At 44.1% G+C, this 18,050-nt stretch overlaps 1 protein-coding gene across 6 annotated transcripts in view; it reads left to right on the top strand.

Annotated features, from left to right (window-relative positions):
* Positions 1 to 18,050, top strand: part of LOC106746592 (box A-binding factor-like) — an 84,552-nt gene that overhangs the window by 45,553 nt on the left and 20,949 nt on the right. For 5 of the 6 annotated variants that reach the window (XM_014623743.1, XM_014623645.1, XM_014623460.1 and 2 more), the window contains exons 2-3: positions 1,939 to 2,341; positions 2,580 to 3,557. In XM_014623743.1, coding sequence (XP_014479229.1) covers positions 1,939 to 2,341; positions 2,580 to 3,557 — 1,381 coding nt within the window. Of the gene's footprint in view, positions 1 to 1,069; positions 1,134 to 1,938; positions 2,342 to 2,579; positions 3,558 to 18,050 lie in introns of those variants that run through there. The other variant, XM_014623546.1, reaches the window with a different exon arrangement.

Here is an 18,050-nt window from a genome sequence, read left to right as displayed (position 1 = left end):
TTTCGGCAGTTAGTCGCGAATTGCAAAGAATTATTAGAATAAAATACAGTTATTCTTTGTTATATTACTTACTTTGTTATATTACTTACTATTTCTCATTTATTTCTCATTTACCACTTCATTTATTCTCAAATGGCTTTAATGCGATTTAAGAAAAAGTAATGTTTATTCGTTGTAGCAGATACCTGATACTTTAAGCAAAAATGGGTTAGGTAATTATTTCTTTTCTTAATATGAAATAAAATAGTATGTCACACTGAAAAAAAATTGCTACGTTCAAATAAATATTTATTAAGAAGTATTGGAGTAGTTTATTTTACTTGAATTAAGTAAATATCACTTGAATGTAGCACTTTTCAGTTCATGTGAGTTGTTCCAAATATTGTTAACTGTAAAGTTATTATTATATATTTATTTTAGACAAAGAGATATTACGAGAACCTACGTGCCGAATGCATAAGATTATCGTGCATAAAATGTGAAAAATATGCACTGAGAAACATGAAAAAAGTAAAAATCGATAAACATTCTTCCTTTTTTTAAGCGGGTACTAAAATATATTCGATAGCGCAACACGGATCTCGATAAGATGCGCGCTTTGAGTTGAATGAAACGCTTGAGTGCTCTTTTCCAAAGCGTTCTGCCACTTATATTCGCGTGTGTCTTAACGATATCGGTTTTCTCACATAAAGATATCCACATGTGCGCGAATCAATTTACTGCGGGTTCTCGATTATGCAATCTGCTGTCGATTATGTTTATTTTCGCTGTTTGCAAAGTAGCAAATTCGTGAAGATGGCATGTTCGTGAAGATAAGTGGTATCGAGTAAAATATATAATCGAATTCTCTTATATAAAAAAAAAATGCACTCCTCATTCTCTTCATACATTTCCGTTCGCGGAATAGTGATCTTTCTGCCGGTGTGCACATACTGAGAATAAAGAAAAAGGAAAGCACAGGTTTTTTTAGAGAAACAAAGCATTAAATTGAAAAACAACGTATTGTAAAAATTAAAGTTATAAGGTTTATTATTTATTACGTCGTTGAGTGAGTGAGAGAGAGAGAGAGAGAGAGAGAAATATTGGTGCCTGTTATGTCCCCATAATCATGTCCCTATAGTCATGTTCCCGTAGTAAGTAATGTGCGAAAGAGCATATGATATCGATATTTTGTATTGTTGATTGGAAATATATCGATATTAGAGAATATCATATTTTTGACACGTCTTTGGAATATTTACTTTACTCCTTGAATAATGATAAAATTCGAAATTCTATATATTATCAGAGAAAAATCGGAAAGCAGTCACACCGGCATTTTTCAACGAGCGTGAGAAAGTGCGTGTAAATTACATCCATCTCGCGCGGTAACATTATGTGCCGCTTGATTCGTGTCACTCTAATAACCTTTAATGAATAAAAAGATTACACATATATCTGAAGAGAGGCAACATTTAGAAAGACAATATTAAAACCGTTTTGAAATAAGAATATATTTATGAGTATCACTCAACGGAACGCTAACGGAATACAGTGAAATTGTGCTTTGGTTTATATCGAATCAATTGATATCTCAGTTTTTAACGGACGGGTTATTATCGATTGACCACGTCTCGATTGACCACATTGATTGGTCGCACTAGAAAATTATCAAACCACTGTCGGCCACGATTAATGGCGGATCAATTGCAACGGTATTCGAACGGGACACTCTCTTTTTAACCGATACGATATTAAAACTCAAAGTAGCGATGCGAAATATCGAATATCTAACATCCGTGAATCGACATTTCAAAGTACCGATACTCATCGGAGCATCCCTACCCCGTAGTCGTTTACGGACTCCTGGTGAATGGGCTTTTCCGATCCCGCAATGGACATGAGATGTCACAAGTATTCCCTCGGCATCACTCAGCTTGTACGTCAATCTTTCCGCAGTGTTGCTCGACTATGTCGAGGGGGCCGCGGAGCCGACGTCGCAGATCGCCCGAGAGGCGGTCATCGAGTGCGAAGAGAGGGAGGCGGCGGCGGCAGCAACGGTAACGATAAAGAGCGAGGACGTCATCGAGCACGGAGTCGAGCAGCGACAGGAGCAGCAACAGCAGCAACAACGTCAACTGGCGTACGTGGCGAGCGAAGAGGCCGGGAAGGAGAGTGTGGGCGTGCTGAAGGCGGGACAGCCGGAAATGGAAAATGGCGCCATAGTAGCCGCTTCGACCGGTGCCGAAGCGGTTGCTATTGCGGTCGCCGCCGCCACCGCCGCCGGTGATCACACGGAGGATCCCAGCGCCACCTACACGCTCCATCAGCTGGGCTACCATGCCGCGAACATCATTCGTAGGTGAGTGCCACGAACGGGCCGGCCTCTCGAAAATACCGGTTTACCGAGAGCGCGATTTCCATTCGTGGAAATGTTCGCGCGCTGTTACAACGCAGACGACACCCCGAAACAACCTGCGCGTTGTCGCGAAGAGAACCATCGAAATTTCGGTTCGCGTGTTCGTTAGCGAGTGCGTCCGCGCGAAGGATCACACAAACCTCTCATCCGTAATGTTGCGTTGTCCTTAACCCCGAAACAGCGGCTACCTCGAGGAAGACTCACCCCGCTACGAGGGTGGCGAGATAAGGGAGGAGCAGCAACAGGTCTCCCAGTCGTCCCACCACCACCACCACCGGCAGCAGCAGTCGCAACACCCGCACCACCAGACGCGGCAGTACGTCCAGCTCGGGGCGAGAGAGGTCCCGGTTCCCGAGGGAGGGGATAACCGGCAGCACCCGACAGAGGCCTCCGTCGCAACGGAGGGAAGCAGCGCCGGCAGTCACATGCCTCACTCGACGATGCATCGCTACGGTACCGAGACGCTCTCGCCGACCACGAGCGATCATCATCCGCATCATCATCATCAACAGCAGCAGCATCACCACTTGTCCGAGGTGCATCAGCACGGCGCGTTGTCGGCCCATCGTCATATGGACGATCAGCAGCATCACCACGAGATTGAGACGGACGACGTGGAGGAGCGAGGAGTGAGCGGTATCACGATCGCCATGAGGACCCGGGCCGATTACTTGGGGGTGCTCCTTCCCATGAATTCGTCGAACGCGGGCTCGGGCAACGGGCCGAGTAATCATCACCATCACTCGCACCACTTGGACGACGTGCTGTCGGGAGACTCCTACCTACAGCATCATATCCGCGCCGGCGCTACCGGCGGCGCCGCCGGTGGCGCTTCCCCGTCGGTGAGGATGGCCGGCTCGCCGACTCCCAGTCACAGTCCGCACGATGATCAGGTGATGTCGTCGCCGCATCGCCAGGTCCAAGAGGCCGGATACAGTCCGAACGATCAGGGCAGGCTGCAGTCCTTCACGCATCTCACCGCCATGCAGCCGTCCTCGGTGCAGAGCAACCACGCAGGGCTCCAGGAGCCGGAGCGCGTCACCGAGCAGCTCTACATGGACTCGATCTACACGCACCACGCGACCGGCACCCCGCATCATCATCAGGAGCACGACCAGGGCCCCTCCACGCCGCACTCGCCGAGCGGCCCGCTCTCCAGGTTAGTGACAATCGTTATCGTTATCGCAGGCGCGTGCCGCGGATGCATGTGTCAGGTGCGAGCGAGATTGTAAACGTCGGCCGCCCTGCCGTGAATGCGCCTCCTCCTCGCGAGGTATCCTCCGTCGCCGGACGAATGTCAGTGAATAAATCGGTCAGTGTTGAACTGAAAACTTAGTGACGCGAGAATTCATGTGTCGCCGCGACTGAGAGAACGTTCGTGCGAAACGGAGATAAAACGATCTCGTCGGTGTGAGCTAATTTCCCCGGCCGGCCGGAAAACTCCCTCGGAAACTCGACGCGGGAAAAGTGAATCGATAAAATTTCCAACAGCAATTGCAATAAATATTATTGAGACTACTTTCTTCCGTGTATTGTTTCAATAATCAAAGTATTCGTTTGAATCGACATGTTATCGCACATCAAATGACATTAAATCGAACGGATTAGCTTCAATTGCGCGTACCGTTGGAAGTTCTATCGATTCAACAGCCTTTCTTTTTCCGTGTAGGGGCAAGAAGACTCCTGTGTGTAGGAGACTTCTGCGAGCTTCGATCGCTCTCAGGTTGTCTCGATCGAGTTTCGGCTCAGCTGAATGTTCGCGCGAATATTCTCAGTTGTGGCGAAAGATATCGCTTCTCGTCACATTGAGGAAAACGTTGTTGGTATTCGTAACCATAATCGCGAGAGTGAGAATTTATTTTTGCAGCGAGTGTTATTGTAGCGTCGGTGATAATTACACAGAGAAAAATACACACCGCATATCAGTGAGTGTTACTTGCTTCAGGTATTTCTAAGTTTACACGTCCGCGAATATATCTCAAGTTTATCGAATTTATTCGAAATATATTTGGAATCCTAGTAAGTTTGTATACTTTAATCAAGATAATTAAATTAAAGCACAAGTCAGGTTGTTTACTTGAATTAATCGAATCTTTTCTTCGATAATTTCGTTAATATTCTTGAAGAGAGAGTGAACTCTTCTTTTGAGCACGGGTGATAATGAGCCTCCTCCGAAATTTGTGTTGAACGCATTTTAAGATTTATCAGGAAAGCATTCTTTGTGTGTTGTTGATTAAGATAACCATTACTGAAGACCGACTTAAGAGAAGGAAAGTAAGCTAACTAATCGCTTTCCTTGGCAATAGAATATTTTTCTTTGTGTACCTCGCATGCATATCGCCGCTACTATTTTTTGTTGGTTAAGACCGGAAGAAGATATAATCGGGAGAACGACTGTATCGTTAGTAAGATTTCTCTTAGTGTGCGCCGACTTTCCATTTCTCATCATCGAATGTTCATCCGGTGCCGGTTCACTCGCGGAAACCGGGTTGTTTCTTCCGCCGTGTCCCTCCGGCTCGTCTTCGCTCGTCCGGGCATCTCGATAAACACATCACGGTCGTCGACGGTCGTTGTTGTCGACGGGGCCGCCCGTACGTCACGTCGAATCGTATCGTTCGGTGCGGTGTTTCGCCGCGGCATCGTTCGTTGACACCGTCTTCCGCGAGGTTTGCGGTCTCTCTTCTCGCCTCGGAAAATTGCTTCGCTCGAAGCGCGCCGGCATTTACCGGGAATCTGTTCGGCCATCGCTTCCTAGACGCGCGAGATGCGATACGGCGTCATTCGATCGCCGACTTAATTAGTATCCCCGCGAAGCTCGCGCGCGCTTCGACATCGATTTGTACGTGTGAGTCGAAGCAGTAGCGCTCGCGCTCAGATTAAAGAGAGAGAAAGTCGGAGAAGAGACACCGTCGTCTTCGCAGCCGCGATTTTCGAACGACGACGACTTCGGAGAGAACTCCGGCTCGCTGTCGAGGGATCGATTAATCGCAATCGTACGACTCGCGTCGCTTATTCGCGATGAATCTCAAGTTTTCTATATAATTGCATAGGTAAATAAAAGAATCGCAGAATTCACGGTCATACCTTACACTTAGATCGTCTCATCTTTGGGTACTGTACGGATCATTTTATTAGCTATGAGGCTATCTAAAGATGAACTTGAGATGATCTTAAATATAAGTTCCGACTATACACCAGGAGAAAAATGTGCTACCGTTCAAGTAATATTTCAAGCAGTTATTCCAAAATGATTAATATTTCTTGACAAATATTTACTAGAAATAGAAACACAAATGACTATATACATAATATGATATTTTCTTCTTATATGTATTTACTTGTAGATGTCAAAACAATTGCGACAAGTATTAAACGCACAGTATTGAGAATAACAGAATTTATTTTTGGCAAATATTTACTGGACAGAAAATCCAAATTAAATTCCACTAAGTTTCTCCGATGAAAAAATATAATATAAATATTACACATAATTCTAATAAATATTCTCTGTTAAAGTTACCGTTGTATCCAAGTAAGTACTTACTACGAGCTATTAAAATATATTAAAATTGATAAACGTATTAATTGATTTAAGAGGCTGAAAAACAGGCAATTACGTTTACTTGAATTCCAGCGCTTCTTTTTTCTGCGTATCGGCTATAGTCAGGAGAATCATTTTTCTAGTGAACGTCACTACTACAGTACAATAATAACCTCGCATATTTTTTCGCTTGAAATCAGAAGAAGATACAGTCGACGCTGTGAAAACGATTACAATTTCACTGGGATCCCTCTCTCTCTCTCTCTTTCTCTCTCTCTTTCTCACAGTGCGAAGAAAATTACATTAGTATAATAATAATATAATTTTTTCTCTCTCATTCGCTCGAGCACGGTACGACCAGACGTTCACAAAGCGCGTCGCGAGGGCCGCGCAAAAAAATATTTACTCGTAGCCTTTAAGGGTAGTTCCGCTGCGCGCAAGGACTCCGTGTGTGCATAGGCGACGCAAGCTCGAAACAAAGCGCAACCGTCGATGGGAGACTGCAACGATGCGGCTCGTTCCGGGGCCTATGCTAACATCTCGCGTGAAAACGAAGATTGTCTCCGTCCTCTCGAAGTGTTTGTCGAATCGTCTCGGGCACGAGACCCCCGAAATAGTCCCCGTCGAGCTCCGCGAAGGAACTCCGCCGCCGCGAGAACTCTCCTCGCCGATTCTTTTTCTCGTCACGTGGAACGCCAAAGATAAGGGGTTCATTCAGCGGACCGAGTAATCCTTGGATCGTATTGTCCGTCACCCTCTAATTCGCGGAAGGAATCGTTCCGAGAAAGGAACGAGATGATTGCTCGTGAGAAGCACGTTGCGAGAGAGAGAGAGAGAGACAGTGTGCGTCATATCCAAGGTTCGATGTTGATTCACTTATCGGCGCGCATTCTTGTACACAATGATGATCGGGTTCATCTTTAGGTTCATCTTAGGCGACATTTTCAACGGCGTTCTCTCGTACGTTCAAAAAAAAGAGAAAACATATCAATACATAAATTTCGGAGAACACATTAATTCGCAGCCCTACCTGTTCCCTGCATTATTCAGTTACGGGGTCGTGAAAGTGAAAAGGACACTCACCGAGAGGAATTGTTATCCGAGCGCCAGCGATATTTAAGTTTACTTCGATACGTCTCAGCTGCAACATCTTTTACTCGGTACATTTTCTCCGTACCGTTCTCTGCCCGCCTTGCTTCATTTTCCGTTTAATTCTCATTTCGTTTCGTTCCTTCCGATCGGCACCGATCTTATCTGGCGCGCTCGATCTGCATTGATAAGAGTTTATTGACCGATCAATGCGATTGACTGATAAAATCTCAGCGAGAGACTATCGTTCCGTGGACAAAGAGCAGTCATATGATGACCGCAATCGGTTCCATCATGAATGTAATCGATAAGAAAAATTATGAAAAAAACGAGACAGAGAGAGAGACAGAAAGAGAAAGAGAGAGAGGGAGAGAGGGGGGGGGGGGGGCAGTGAAGAAAGAGTCGCATGCTCGCATTTAAGAGTTTCATATTTGTGTGTTGACACATTCACGCTCTGTACGCGTGCACGGGCCACGACCTTCGAAATACGATATCCAAAGTTCGAGTGCAGATCGCAGTCCACTTTTCGTCGCTTCTTTTTAGCATCGTTAGCTCCTTTTTTCTTACGGCCCGATTCGAGGGAGATAAGTGCGCGAGTGCAGAGAAATTGTTCGTTATATTATGCAATCGCTCGGCGACGATTACGTAAAATCGCCTTAGCATCGCGCGCCTCGAAGTGGCTCGAAAGTGTAAAGCACTTTAAAATCATTACGAATTCACTCGACGTCCGGAGAGTCGAGTGAGAGTCAACTGCTATAACTCCGGTCTTGATTAGTTGCTCATCATCGAAAAAGGCTGCCTGTTAAAAACTGCGTTTCACGGTGAAGCGAAAAGTCTCTTCAATCGCGGCGAGAGTTGAGCGGTATTCGTCGAAGAAATAAGTAACGAATAATAATCGGAAGTAATTTGCGACTCGACGTTTCGCAACTGCCGTGAATTCCTTCTTTAACACATTGCCAACCGCGTAAGTTGTTCTTTACTGAGCCTTGAAAGCAATTACATTTCGTAAACAGTATACTAAGGAAAAAGGACAGCAAAATTAGCGATCATCTTATTTGATTAAAAAAAAAAATATTCTGTCCACTCAATGGATTGCGTGTTGGCGCAATAATGTGTTGCGTTGATATATAGTTGATAGTCGCTGACCAAATCGCAATCGTTGAATGAATTGATAAACTCATTGCACATTCAGAGAAAAATATAGTAACATAAGTGACAACTATACGACTTTGGAAGTAGAATTAATGCACATATAGTTTAGTAAACTATTTTATAGTTATTGCAACTAACTCTGAATTTTTTGCCAGACTTGATCGAAATAACTGTAAAATAATTTATTAAATTATATGCGTTACATACAAAACTCGTACAGCGTTTATTGGTTTTTAAAAAATGCCTTTATTGGCGTTTGCCACAACTATGTATTTTGTAGCAACTGTACATAGAAAAAAGTGTTAGGTTCATGTGATAATTATTCCAATACTCCTTAACCAATTTTTACTTAACTCCTAACTGAATGAAATAATATTTATTTTATCTAAGTAAAGTATGTTTCAAGTAAATTATCTAAATAAAATATTTGATCTAAGTAAAGTTTACTTAAATTCTTCAATTAAAAGTTTGTGGAGGAATATTGGAATAATTATTTACTTGAATCCAACACTTTTTTCTATATATAATTTGTTCAGTGGACTAAAAAAGTTGTACTTGAAAAAATGTCCATTTAAGCAGAATTTCAATTGGATTTGTCACTTTCTTCCCTCGGTGTACGGAGTAACATATCTCGGCTTGAATTTTTACAAATTCTCATAACGTGGAAGTCAATGGCTGCGTTCAGCAGAGAAAGAAGCTCTGTGAACGCTCGGTGATTATTGTCTATGACTGGCATGTTCTTTAAGATTCTTTATGTATCCAAGAGAATGTACTAAATTAGAAGCAATGTTCGCTGAACGCTCATTGAACTAGTTTTTTTCTGTTTGAATGCAGGCGACGTAATAAGATGTAAAAGTAAGAGCGCTGATTTTTCGCCAGAATCATCGAAAATTTAGGACGATCGGTCGATCGACGATCAGCTTGAAAGGGTAGACCTACCCGATCGGTTGGCGACGTGTTAATTGCACGCTTAGCGCGACCCTCCGAGCTATCACGGCGCGCGTGCAAACGCACGCAGCTGTCTTCGTATCCAAAGGTGATTCCGAGCATTTGTTTTCCTTCGCCCTCTGTGTCCACGTGCGGTCGCCTTTCGATGCGAGCATGCCGGCGGAAGTGGCACGTGCGGGATTCCACTTTGAGGAAACCTTCCGCCAAAGCGGGGACCTGTCCTCCCGGTTTCGGGGCAATTTGCCGTGCGACCTGTAAAAACTTTCGGCCGGCGTATCGCGAAAGGGACGGACGAGAGCTGTTTATTTTCCGTTCGCGACAAACACCGTTTTCCGCGACGCCGGGGTGGTCGAGGGCCTTCGTTCAGGTTAATTTCCCGTTCGAACAGTGCGAAGCACTTCGATCGAACTTCCATCTCGAGCTTTGATTACACGATTCTTCTTAACTTTGGCCCGAGAAGTCTTCTTTTTATTATTGCTAAACCAAAATGAGGATAAAAGGGTTTAAGGGGGAGGAGATAAATAGAATAGTTCGGTAAGGGTGGGAGAGTAGGAGAAGATAAATGTTTTTTGTTTAGGAGATTATGTATTGAGGTATTTATTAAGTATTATGTAAGAGGGTGGAAATGTACAATAATAATTGAGAGATCTATAAGGAATAGGCTGTGAGTACTACGATATTTTTTGTGATATATGTTGTGATATTAGTATATTAATATAATGCAGTGATATTATATGACATAAGGATATTAGGATAAGAAGCTAAATTGTGAAGGTTTATATTTAATAGAATGGATGGATGAGCGTGGATAGGGAAAGTTTTGTAAACCAAGTCCCTTTCTTGGCAAAACAGCTGAAGTAATAAATATCTATCTATATTATTACTAAACCAACACAGATGCGCGCGCTATTTAGCCAATTACACAGGCCAACAAAATTTTATTTATTTTTTGAAACTAAAACTCTAATATACTTTTCCGAAGGTTTTTGGCGCCCTGAACCTGAATCTGGGCTTAAAATTTCTCTACCACGTCAAGTTTTCGAGATATCCTAACCTAAAAATACAAAAAACACCGTTTTTGCCGAATTTCGAAGTTATGTAGTACTGCAAATTTTTTTTCCCTGCAAAAATGCACTTAGAGATCTTAAAGTGTCAGTTTTGCTCTTTCAAATGCCGTTGAGTTTGCTCAAATATCTTTTTTTTCGCTGAGATATTGCATTTCAAAGTTGACGTGTTCGTGAATTTGCCTAATGTCAGTGTATTAGCCCAGATTTACTGTATTTGGTAAAGATTACGTTTTTGTTGATTTTTAAACAATTTGTGTTTCTTCATAAAAAAATTAATCGACTGTATCGCGTCTATATTAACTTAATGGGTTTTCAGATATTAGGCAAATTCACGAACACGTCAACTTTGAAATTTGAGCAAACTCAACGGCATTTGAAAACTGACACTTTAAGATCCCTAAGTGTATTTTTGCAAAAAAAAATTCACGGTACTACATAACTTCGAAATTGGACAAAAACGGTGTTTTTTTCACGTTTAGGTTAGAATATCTCGAAAACTTGACGTGATAGAAAAATTCTGAGCCCAGATTTAGATTCAGCGCGCGAAAAACCTTCGGAAAAGTATATTAGAGTTTTAGTTTCTTGACCCCTGTTGGCCTGTGTTATTATTACATGAAAAAGAATCTCAGTTCAATGTAACTAAATAAATACTAGACTGAAATTCGTTGACGCGAGAAAATGATATATCTCTGTTAAGGTCGCGGCTTATAGACGTAAGCAGTAAGGACGTTGACTAACCAATCAATATTTCTGTAATTTTACGTAAAACGCCCCAAAAGACGATTCCAAAAGACGCTGCCGTTTGGCCTTAAGCAAAATTAATTAGGATTTCAAAAAAATCTCAGAAATAATTAGCATTTCAAAAAAGTTGAAATTCGAATTACTTCTGCTTAAGGCCGGACTTACCGTCATTTCTATCGTCTTTTGGAATATGTAAACCTAAAGAAATATACTGATTGGTTGATCAACGTCCTTACTATTTAAGTTTTATACCGCTTACGTTTTCCTATGGGCCTTTATCGGCAAAACGTGTAACTTACACGATAACAGCCGCGAATTGAAGCGATCAACTGGCATCGAGATCGAGACAGCCAATTACAACATCGCGGCAGAGGAACTTTGACGTTTCGATGGTTCGAGTTCGAGGTTTCACGTCTTCTTCTAGGAAAGAGACGATTACTTCTCAATTTCTTAATCGTTCCACTTCGAGCCGCTTCGAACGTACACGTGCCGGCGTCGCGGCGACGGCGGCTGCTCGAAGCCGGGCCGAAGCGGACGGATCGTGGTGCTGGCCACTGCGGATTACGGTCGACGGGGAATCGGTTGGCGGGAACGAATGGTGGGGCGTTTCGATCACGACGAGTGGGGAGCAGCTCGCAACACGGGCGCGATCAGGGAAGATGAAGTTAGGGAAGGCTGCTGAATGCCGTGGAATGGCAGGGCCTACGGAGTGGGGGAAGACTCGAGGGGAGAGAGTGGGGATAATTGTCCGTCGTCGTAAGTCGTCGTCGAGAAGTAGGGAAGAGCGGCCGCAGGAGGGGAATTCCTGACCACCTTCGAGGTCCTCCAGCACCATTCGGCTCTCGACGTTTCGTATGTTTCGCTAGGTCATATGCCGTTCAGTTCTCGTCTGCCCGGTGACAGTTACGGGCCTCCGGTACATTCTTCTGTTTTTTTTTTATTTCACTCGCTTCCGAGTTCTTCTATCTCCTTGTTTTGCTCTTCGTTTCGTCGCTCGTCCTTGTTCCTCGACAAACGGAACGTTCCGTGTGAGACGGACAACAACGGACCCAGGAAGAAGAGGCACGGGGAGGAGAAGTGTGGTAGGATAGAAGAGTTATCGAGACGTCAGGGAGAGAGTGAGATAGAGAGAAAGGGAGAGGGAGGCAGAGCGAGCGAGAGCACACTTGCGCCCGTCCAGATGCAGTGAGTCCTTTTCTAATCCAAAATTTCGCTTGTGAATTTTGCTTCGTCTTCCGCGCCCGCCCGCACGTGTTTCTCACCGTGTCTCCTGCGAGACAGTGGCATTGTTACCTGCGCGAGTTACCTCACTTGGCAAGCACAATTACGGGAGAATTATTCCGCGCGAGATTGTCCCGCCGAATTTATTCGACGAACCGCCCATATATTTCGATTTAAGTGACTCGTTAAAGCGCTGAAAGTGTGAAACGCTTCGCGTCGCGCGTTATATCGTTAGTTCCGATCGTTACTCTTTATTATTCTCGCCTCTTTTTTTATCGATCAAGCGTGCTCGTCGTAAAGCACCTGGCCGCGTCGCCGGGGTGGTTAACATAAAAATGAGGCGGCTGACGAGCCGATAACAATCGGCGCGACGGCAGCGCAAATAAATTGCGTCGCGAACGGAGGTGTCGCGCAGCGTTCCTTTGCAACAGCGCGATTATTCATCATTTGTTGTTTAGCGCGTGAGGGACGCTCGGGAAAAGAGCGTGCCGTGAAATCGCGACGTCCCTCCCGTGCGATTCGAACGTTCACAGCCGCAGCCGATGATCGCCGATCGGGTCTGATCGATGCACGGGGAAAATATCACCGCTCGAAAAATGGGAAGAACGATATATCGCACACATCCACACACATATAGTCTACTTCTCGTTGTTGTTCCTCCTCACAGAGGAGTTCCCCGCGAGAGATTCTCAGAAGTACTCACTTTATCTCGCAATTTTATTTCTCGATTCGCGCGCCTCGCTTGTGTCAAATATAACGGGGGCACACTGACACGATTGATTCTCGCGTTGTGTCAACTCCACGCATGAAACGACGATATCTGGAGCAGTTTCGATGCGCGCGACTAAGCAAATAAAAAATAGTATATACCCTTCTTATCTCCTTCGCGCGGCGATATCTACCGTCTCGCGGGGTTCTCGCGGTGGCGCGAATCTCCCGGGTGTATCGCGAAAGATCTCACCTAGATATTTCACCTGGCGAAAATCGCGCGTTCCCTCCGCGACGGAGGGGACAACGGGGCTTGTTCCTCGCGAGATGCTCGGCTCAGAGGCATCGTCGCTCCTCGAATTCATCTCCCGCCGATCGACTCTCTATCTTCTATTTTTCCTCACCTCTTGTACTTTTATCTCACACGGTATTTTCTATTAAATGTAAGACATTCCGCATGTCTCAAATGGTCCGTTCAAATTTTCGTGTCGATTTCACGCAAGATGAACATGTCGGAAAATCACACAAAGGTGTAAAAAATTAACACAAAATTAATACGTTAATTGATACTGAAGTATAAAATGTGTTGTTTTAACACTTATATATGTTGAATATCGACACAACACAAAATGTTGAGATAACATAAACATGATATGTTAAATCAACACGGGGGTATGTTAAACATTTAACACCAAAATTTTGACAAGGACCGATTTTCGTAGAACAAGCACAAAATATTTTTTACTGTGCATGCAAATAAATACGCGCGATTGACTATACGTAAAAACCGTTTTTTCTCGACGCTGATAGAAAATTATAGTTATTTTTAGCGTCAAACGTACGTTTACAGTAATAGCAACGTGCATGTAAGATTATTATCGCCGACATTACGTTAACACTTACTAGAAAAATGGTTCTCCTGCCTATTTACGCGGTTAAAGATATATTTGGCGCCGAAACCAACTATAATCTTCTATCACTGCGATTTGCCCATGAATTGTTTTTATTTATTACATCTTCTCTACAGAAAAAAAAAGTAAACGTGGCGGGTTTCAACTCAGCACCGGTGAAATTTTCCAAACAAATTTCTGTACCCTTATGACAGAAATCGAAGAGATCCGCAAGAAAAAAACGGCTTTTATCCGAAACTTTAAAACTATAACAAAGTGAGAATGTGATTCCTTACGACACCGTTTCATGTTCATTCGACGCGAGATTACTCGTCGAACAACCTCACGTGAGGTACATCATATTTTCATCATGGTGAAAGTTACCCAATCAAACAAGAGAACTTGCTTGTGGAAGGGATTCTTATTACGTTGTGAGACAGACAATCGACCCTAAGAATTGAAAGCAGACGCAACGCGATCTTACCGTTTCGCTCGACCGTCAAGTGGACTTCGCTCAGGCAAACTTAGATATCGCGAAGTTCGCTCGCAAAACCCCGGCTGTCCACTTCACTCGGACTTAAAAAAAAAGGGGGGGCGGGGAGGAGGGGAGAAGGAAAAAAAACAGGGAAGAAAGATCGGGAGAAGTCACTCGAGAATCGCATCGCGCGTCCGATAAAAATCTGCATCCAATCGCGATCTAGTTTCATTCACCTAGTGAACTTTATCTGAGGAATTCTAGGGCTCTGTATTGACCTTCCGCGGTCGATATCGGCCCTCGGCAAACACATACGCGTATTTTCTTCGCCCTTTCGGAGGCGCGCGCACACGCGCGTTTACTCGGCCATCGGATACTTATCGTTCTCGTCTTTATAAATTTACTCCGCACCCCGCCTTCTTCCGCGGACCATCGTGAGAAGTGTCTCTCTCTTATCAGCTCGGTGGATTCAGATAGTACTAAGGCAGCAGGGCTATAACCCCGTTGACACTAAACTCGCTATATTGGATTTCGCGAAATTCGCACTCCTCGCCACGGCCGCGCAAAACAGGCAACCCTCGCGTTTCTTCGATGTCGATTAACGCGCGAACCATTTGTTATAATTCCTCTAATTGTAATAGTTTCAATCTCATATACACACGTGGTCACGTGGAAAGCTGGAAATTATGTAACGGTACGAAAGTTACAATTTAGGGAATGTTACAGCACACGTGAAGGGTAAAGTTTGACTGAACTCGGAACAACCTTCGACGAAGAGAAAATCGCGGAAGAGGGAAAGAAAATGCGATTTTCCCGTCGAAGGTCGTTGTTACTTCCATATCGTATCCATTTCCGTATCGTTCGTTCGTCACTTATCTCGGTGGAATCGCCTCGCTCGGCCGACCTCATTGATCTTCTAGATTATTTAAATAATCGTCTCGGTCATTACATCTCTCGAGTGCCTCGTGGGAGGAAGAAATGGAGATCGAGATTATAAACGCCGGCGGCGTCGACGGCGGCAATTAAAAGTGCGGCAGAGATTCTCAGAAGAAACTCGAGCTATGCTATTGAGCTCTGCCTCATTACGCACGCGTAGAATATGCGTGCACGCACGGTGGCAGCGTGTCACGCTCTCGATTCCTGTTAGCACGTTGCGTTACGTCGGTTTGAGCGTCACCCTTTTTCTTCGACGTTTTCGAACCTCGATTCCGCCTCATATTTCAGCGTTATTCTATCCTTCTATAATATTTTCAAATGCATCTCTCTCTCTCTCTCGCTCGCTCGACGATCGTTTCGTCACCGTTCACGCCGTCCGTGTCAATATTTACGAAGCGGACGTGAAGTGTCATTGGTCTCTTATTTATTTACCTCTCCTTTGTGTACCGTTGTTGTTGCCGCCGGGCCATTCTCTCTTCCGTTTAACTAACTAAGTCGCCGCTGTCGGTCGTTTACATCGCGAAACGCATTAGCGGACCGGCGATCGTGCGCATCGCTGCACCGAGCGTGCCGTTGCAGCCGCGCATGCAGCGCGTGCCGTGGTGGTCGTAATACCGCGTTTCCTCCTCGTATTAGTGCTTTACAAAGTACCCGGTTGCACCTGGTACAATCGTCGTCGGGCTGTGTGCAACCAGTTTTCACGGCAGGGGGAGAAGGGGGATACACCCGGTCCACTCTGCATTGCGCCGCTTATTCTTTCTTCGTCCTCCCCGTCGTTGGCGGCGTGCTCGTATTGCATCGGACGGATGACGTTCCGCGGCACTTACCCGGTGCACTTAAGGCGCATCCTCGTGCCTACTGAGCTCGTGTCAGGCGTACGACACATCCTAGACAATCGGAACCGTTAGCCGGCTCTCATTCACCGGTATTTGCATTCGTCGTCGCAAAATGCACCGGCGCGTGATCGAAAGGCGCGCCGATAGAAATTATAGTTACTTTCGGCCTCAACCGTGCCCCTTTTTCTCGTTTTGATCGTTAAAACAGTAGTAGCAACGTACGTTATCACCGACATATTAACACTTACTGGAAAAATAATTTCCCTAATTAGAATTTTTTCATTGCGGTTTGTAGTCACAGTATTAGGGCTCAGACACAATCAAACGAATAAGGAACAAATAATTCAATATAGGGCGCTAGGAACAAGGGATTCAATTTCGACATATACGAAATATTTTTCTCTCAGTGCGCGCGGTCCAAAATCACATTTCTCGCGTTGATCGCGCACTGAGAGAAATCCCACTAAATTATAATCATTTTCGGTTCCTCAACTATATCGTTTTAATAAAGAAATAGTAATAATAATATACATGTAAGTTATTATATGTGGGTTATTATCTCTGATATTGTAGTAAAATTTACTAAAAAAAGTAATTTCCCTGACTTTTAGCGAATTCGATCGCTGGCACTACATCGGATTGATGAATACTGAAGGCTGCTGCATATAAAGCAGTTATTTAAATAAAAAAGTATAAAGTATTTTGAATTGTTAAACACGTAATAATGATATTATCACGCAGATGTTATTTAGCAGAATATACATGAATTATTTCATCGTCAAAGTGTTTATGTTATGTCATTGCATTTGCATAATTTATGTATAGCGGCTTTAATGTATACTTATTCGACGCAATGACCGAATTCGCTATGTAATTCTTTCGTTCATGCGATTACAGTTACAAGTATGAAAATCTTCCAAAAAATCTTTTTCTCAGTGCGAAACGAAACGCCGGAATTTTCCAGTCGGTAGAGAAAGAACGGGAAATCGTCGGTCTCGCTCAAATCGCGGCTAAAATTACTCCGCCGCGGAAATTTCTCATTCGCGCGCGCAATACGAAATTCGATTTCTCACCTGCGTCGTCGAAGCTATTCTCGGCGTTGATCGTCGTTAAACGAAGTCAGCTCGTTTCTCCCTCACATACGCGTACGCGTGTGCCGACCTATCCTACGTTGTGTAAATGCGAAATCGCCTGAGCATCGCGCTTCTCGCGACGGTCAAATCGCACGTCAGGTGTCGAGTTCGCGGAGTCGGCCTGCGAATTTCGTTTTGTTTGTTGCACACATCGACCCCCGGCGAGCATACGTTGCCCGACTGCGCCTTTTCTTAGCGAGACCGAGTTGCAATTTTCGGTTAATCGGTCACGTGTACCGGCTGCGTCGTTTCCACGTGACGTCCGCACGTGCTACGTCGTCGTTTAAATTCCGCGCATAAGTCGACGTTAACCCTAAACAAGTAAAACCCATAGCACACATACGCATACACAAAGATATACTTAGCTAGAACATCAAATGACGATGACGTCGAAATAACAGGAAAATGACTATAAAAACTCTCTTTTCGATAATCTTGTCATCATTCTGACATCATCAATATTATATCTTTTACTACTTACTTGGATAAGCAGTAAATAAATTGACCAATCGCAGTCGATGGCTCTTCAACCGTGAGAAGTATAATCTGTGATTAGTCAATTTGTTTACTGCTTACCAAGAGAAGAGTAGAACATATAATGGCACGGTCAAGCTCAATAGATCGATCCTGACGTTGAAATAACATCATAGGCTTCTCAGGCCCATATCACAAAAATTATAAAGATCATGATTTTTTGCACCTTTTTTTTTTTTTAATTACCAAGTTTGATACCAATTTTTGTGTATTGTCCTTATAGACTGGTTACCGCCAGGAAACCAATTATCTCACGGGAACAAGGATCTATTTTTTTCCTGAATAATAGAGAAATAGGGATGAAGTATAGCACGCAATCTTGCACAAAAGAGGGGAAAGAACACACGTATAAAACACCGTAGACCTGACATGTATCGTTAG

The sequence above is a fragment of the Dinoponera quadriceps genome, unplaced genomic scaffold (genome assembly GCF_001313825.1).
Source record: "Dinoponera quadriceps isolate SergipeBrazil2010 unplaced genomic scaffold, ASM131382v1 scaffold106, whole genome shotgun sequence".
NCBI classification, from domain to species: domain Eukaryota; kingdom Metazoa; phylum Arthropoda; class Insecta; order Hymenoptera; family Formicidae; genus Dinoponera; species Dinoponera quadriceps.
This window is presented reverse-complemented; position numbering and strand designations above follow the sequence as displayed.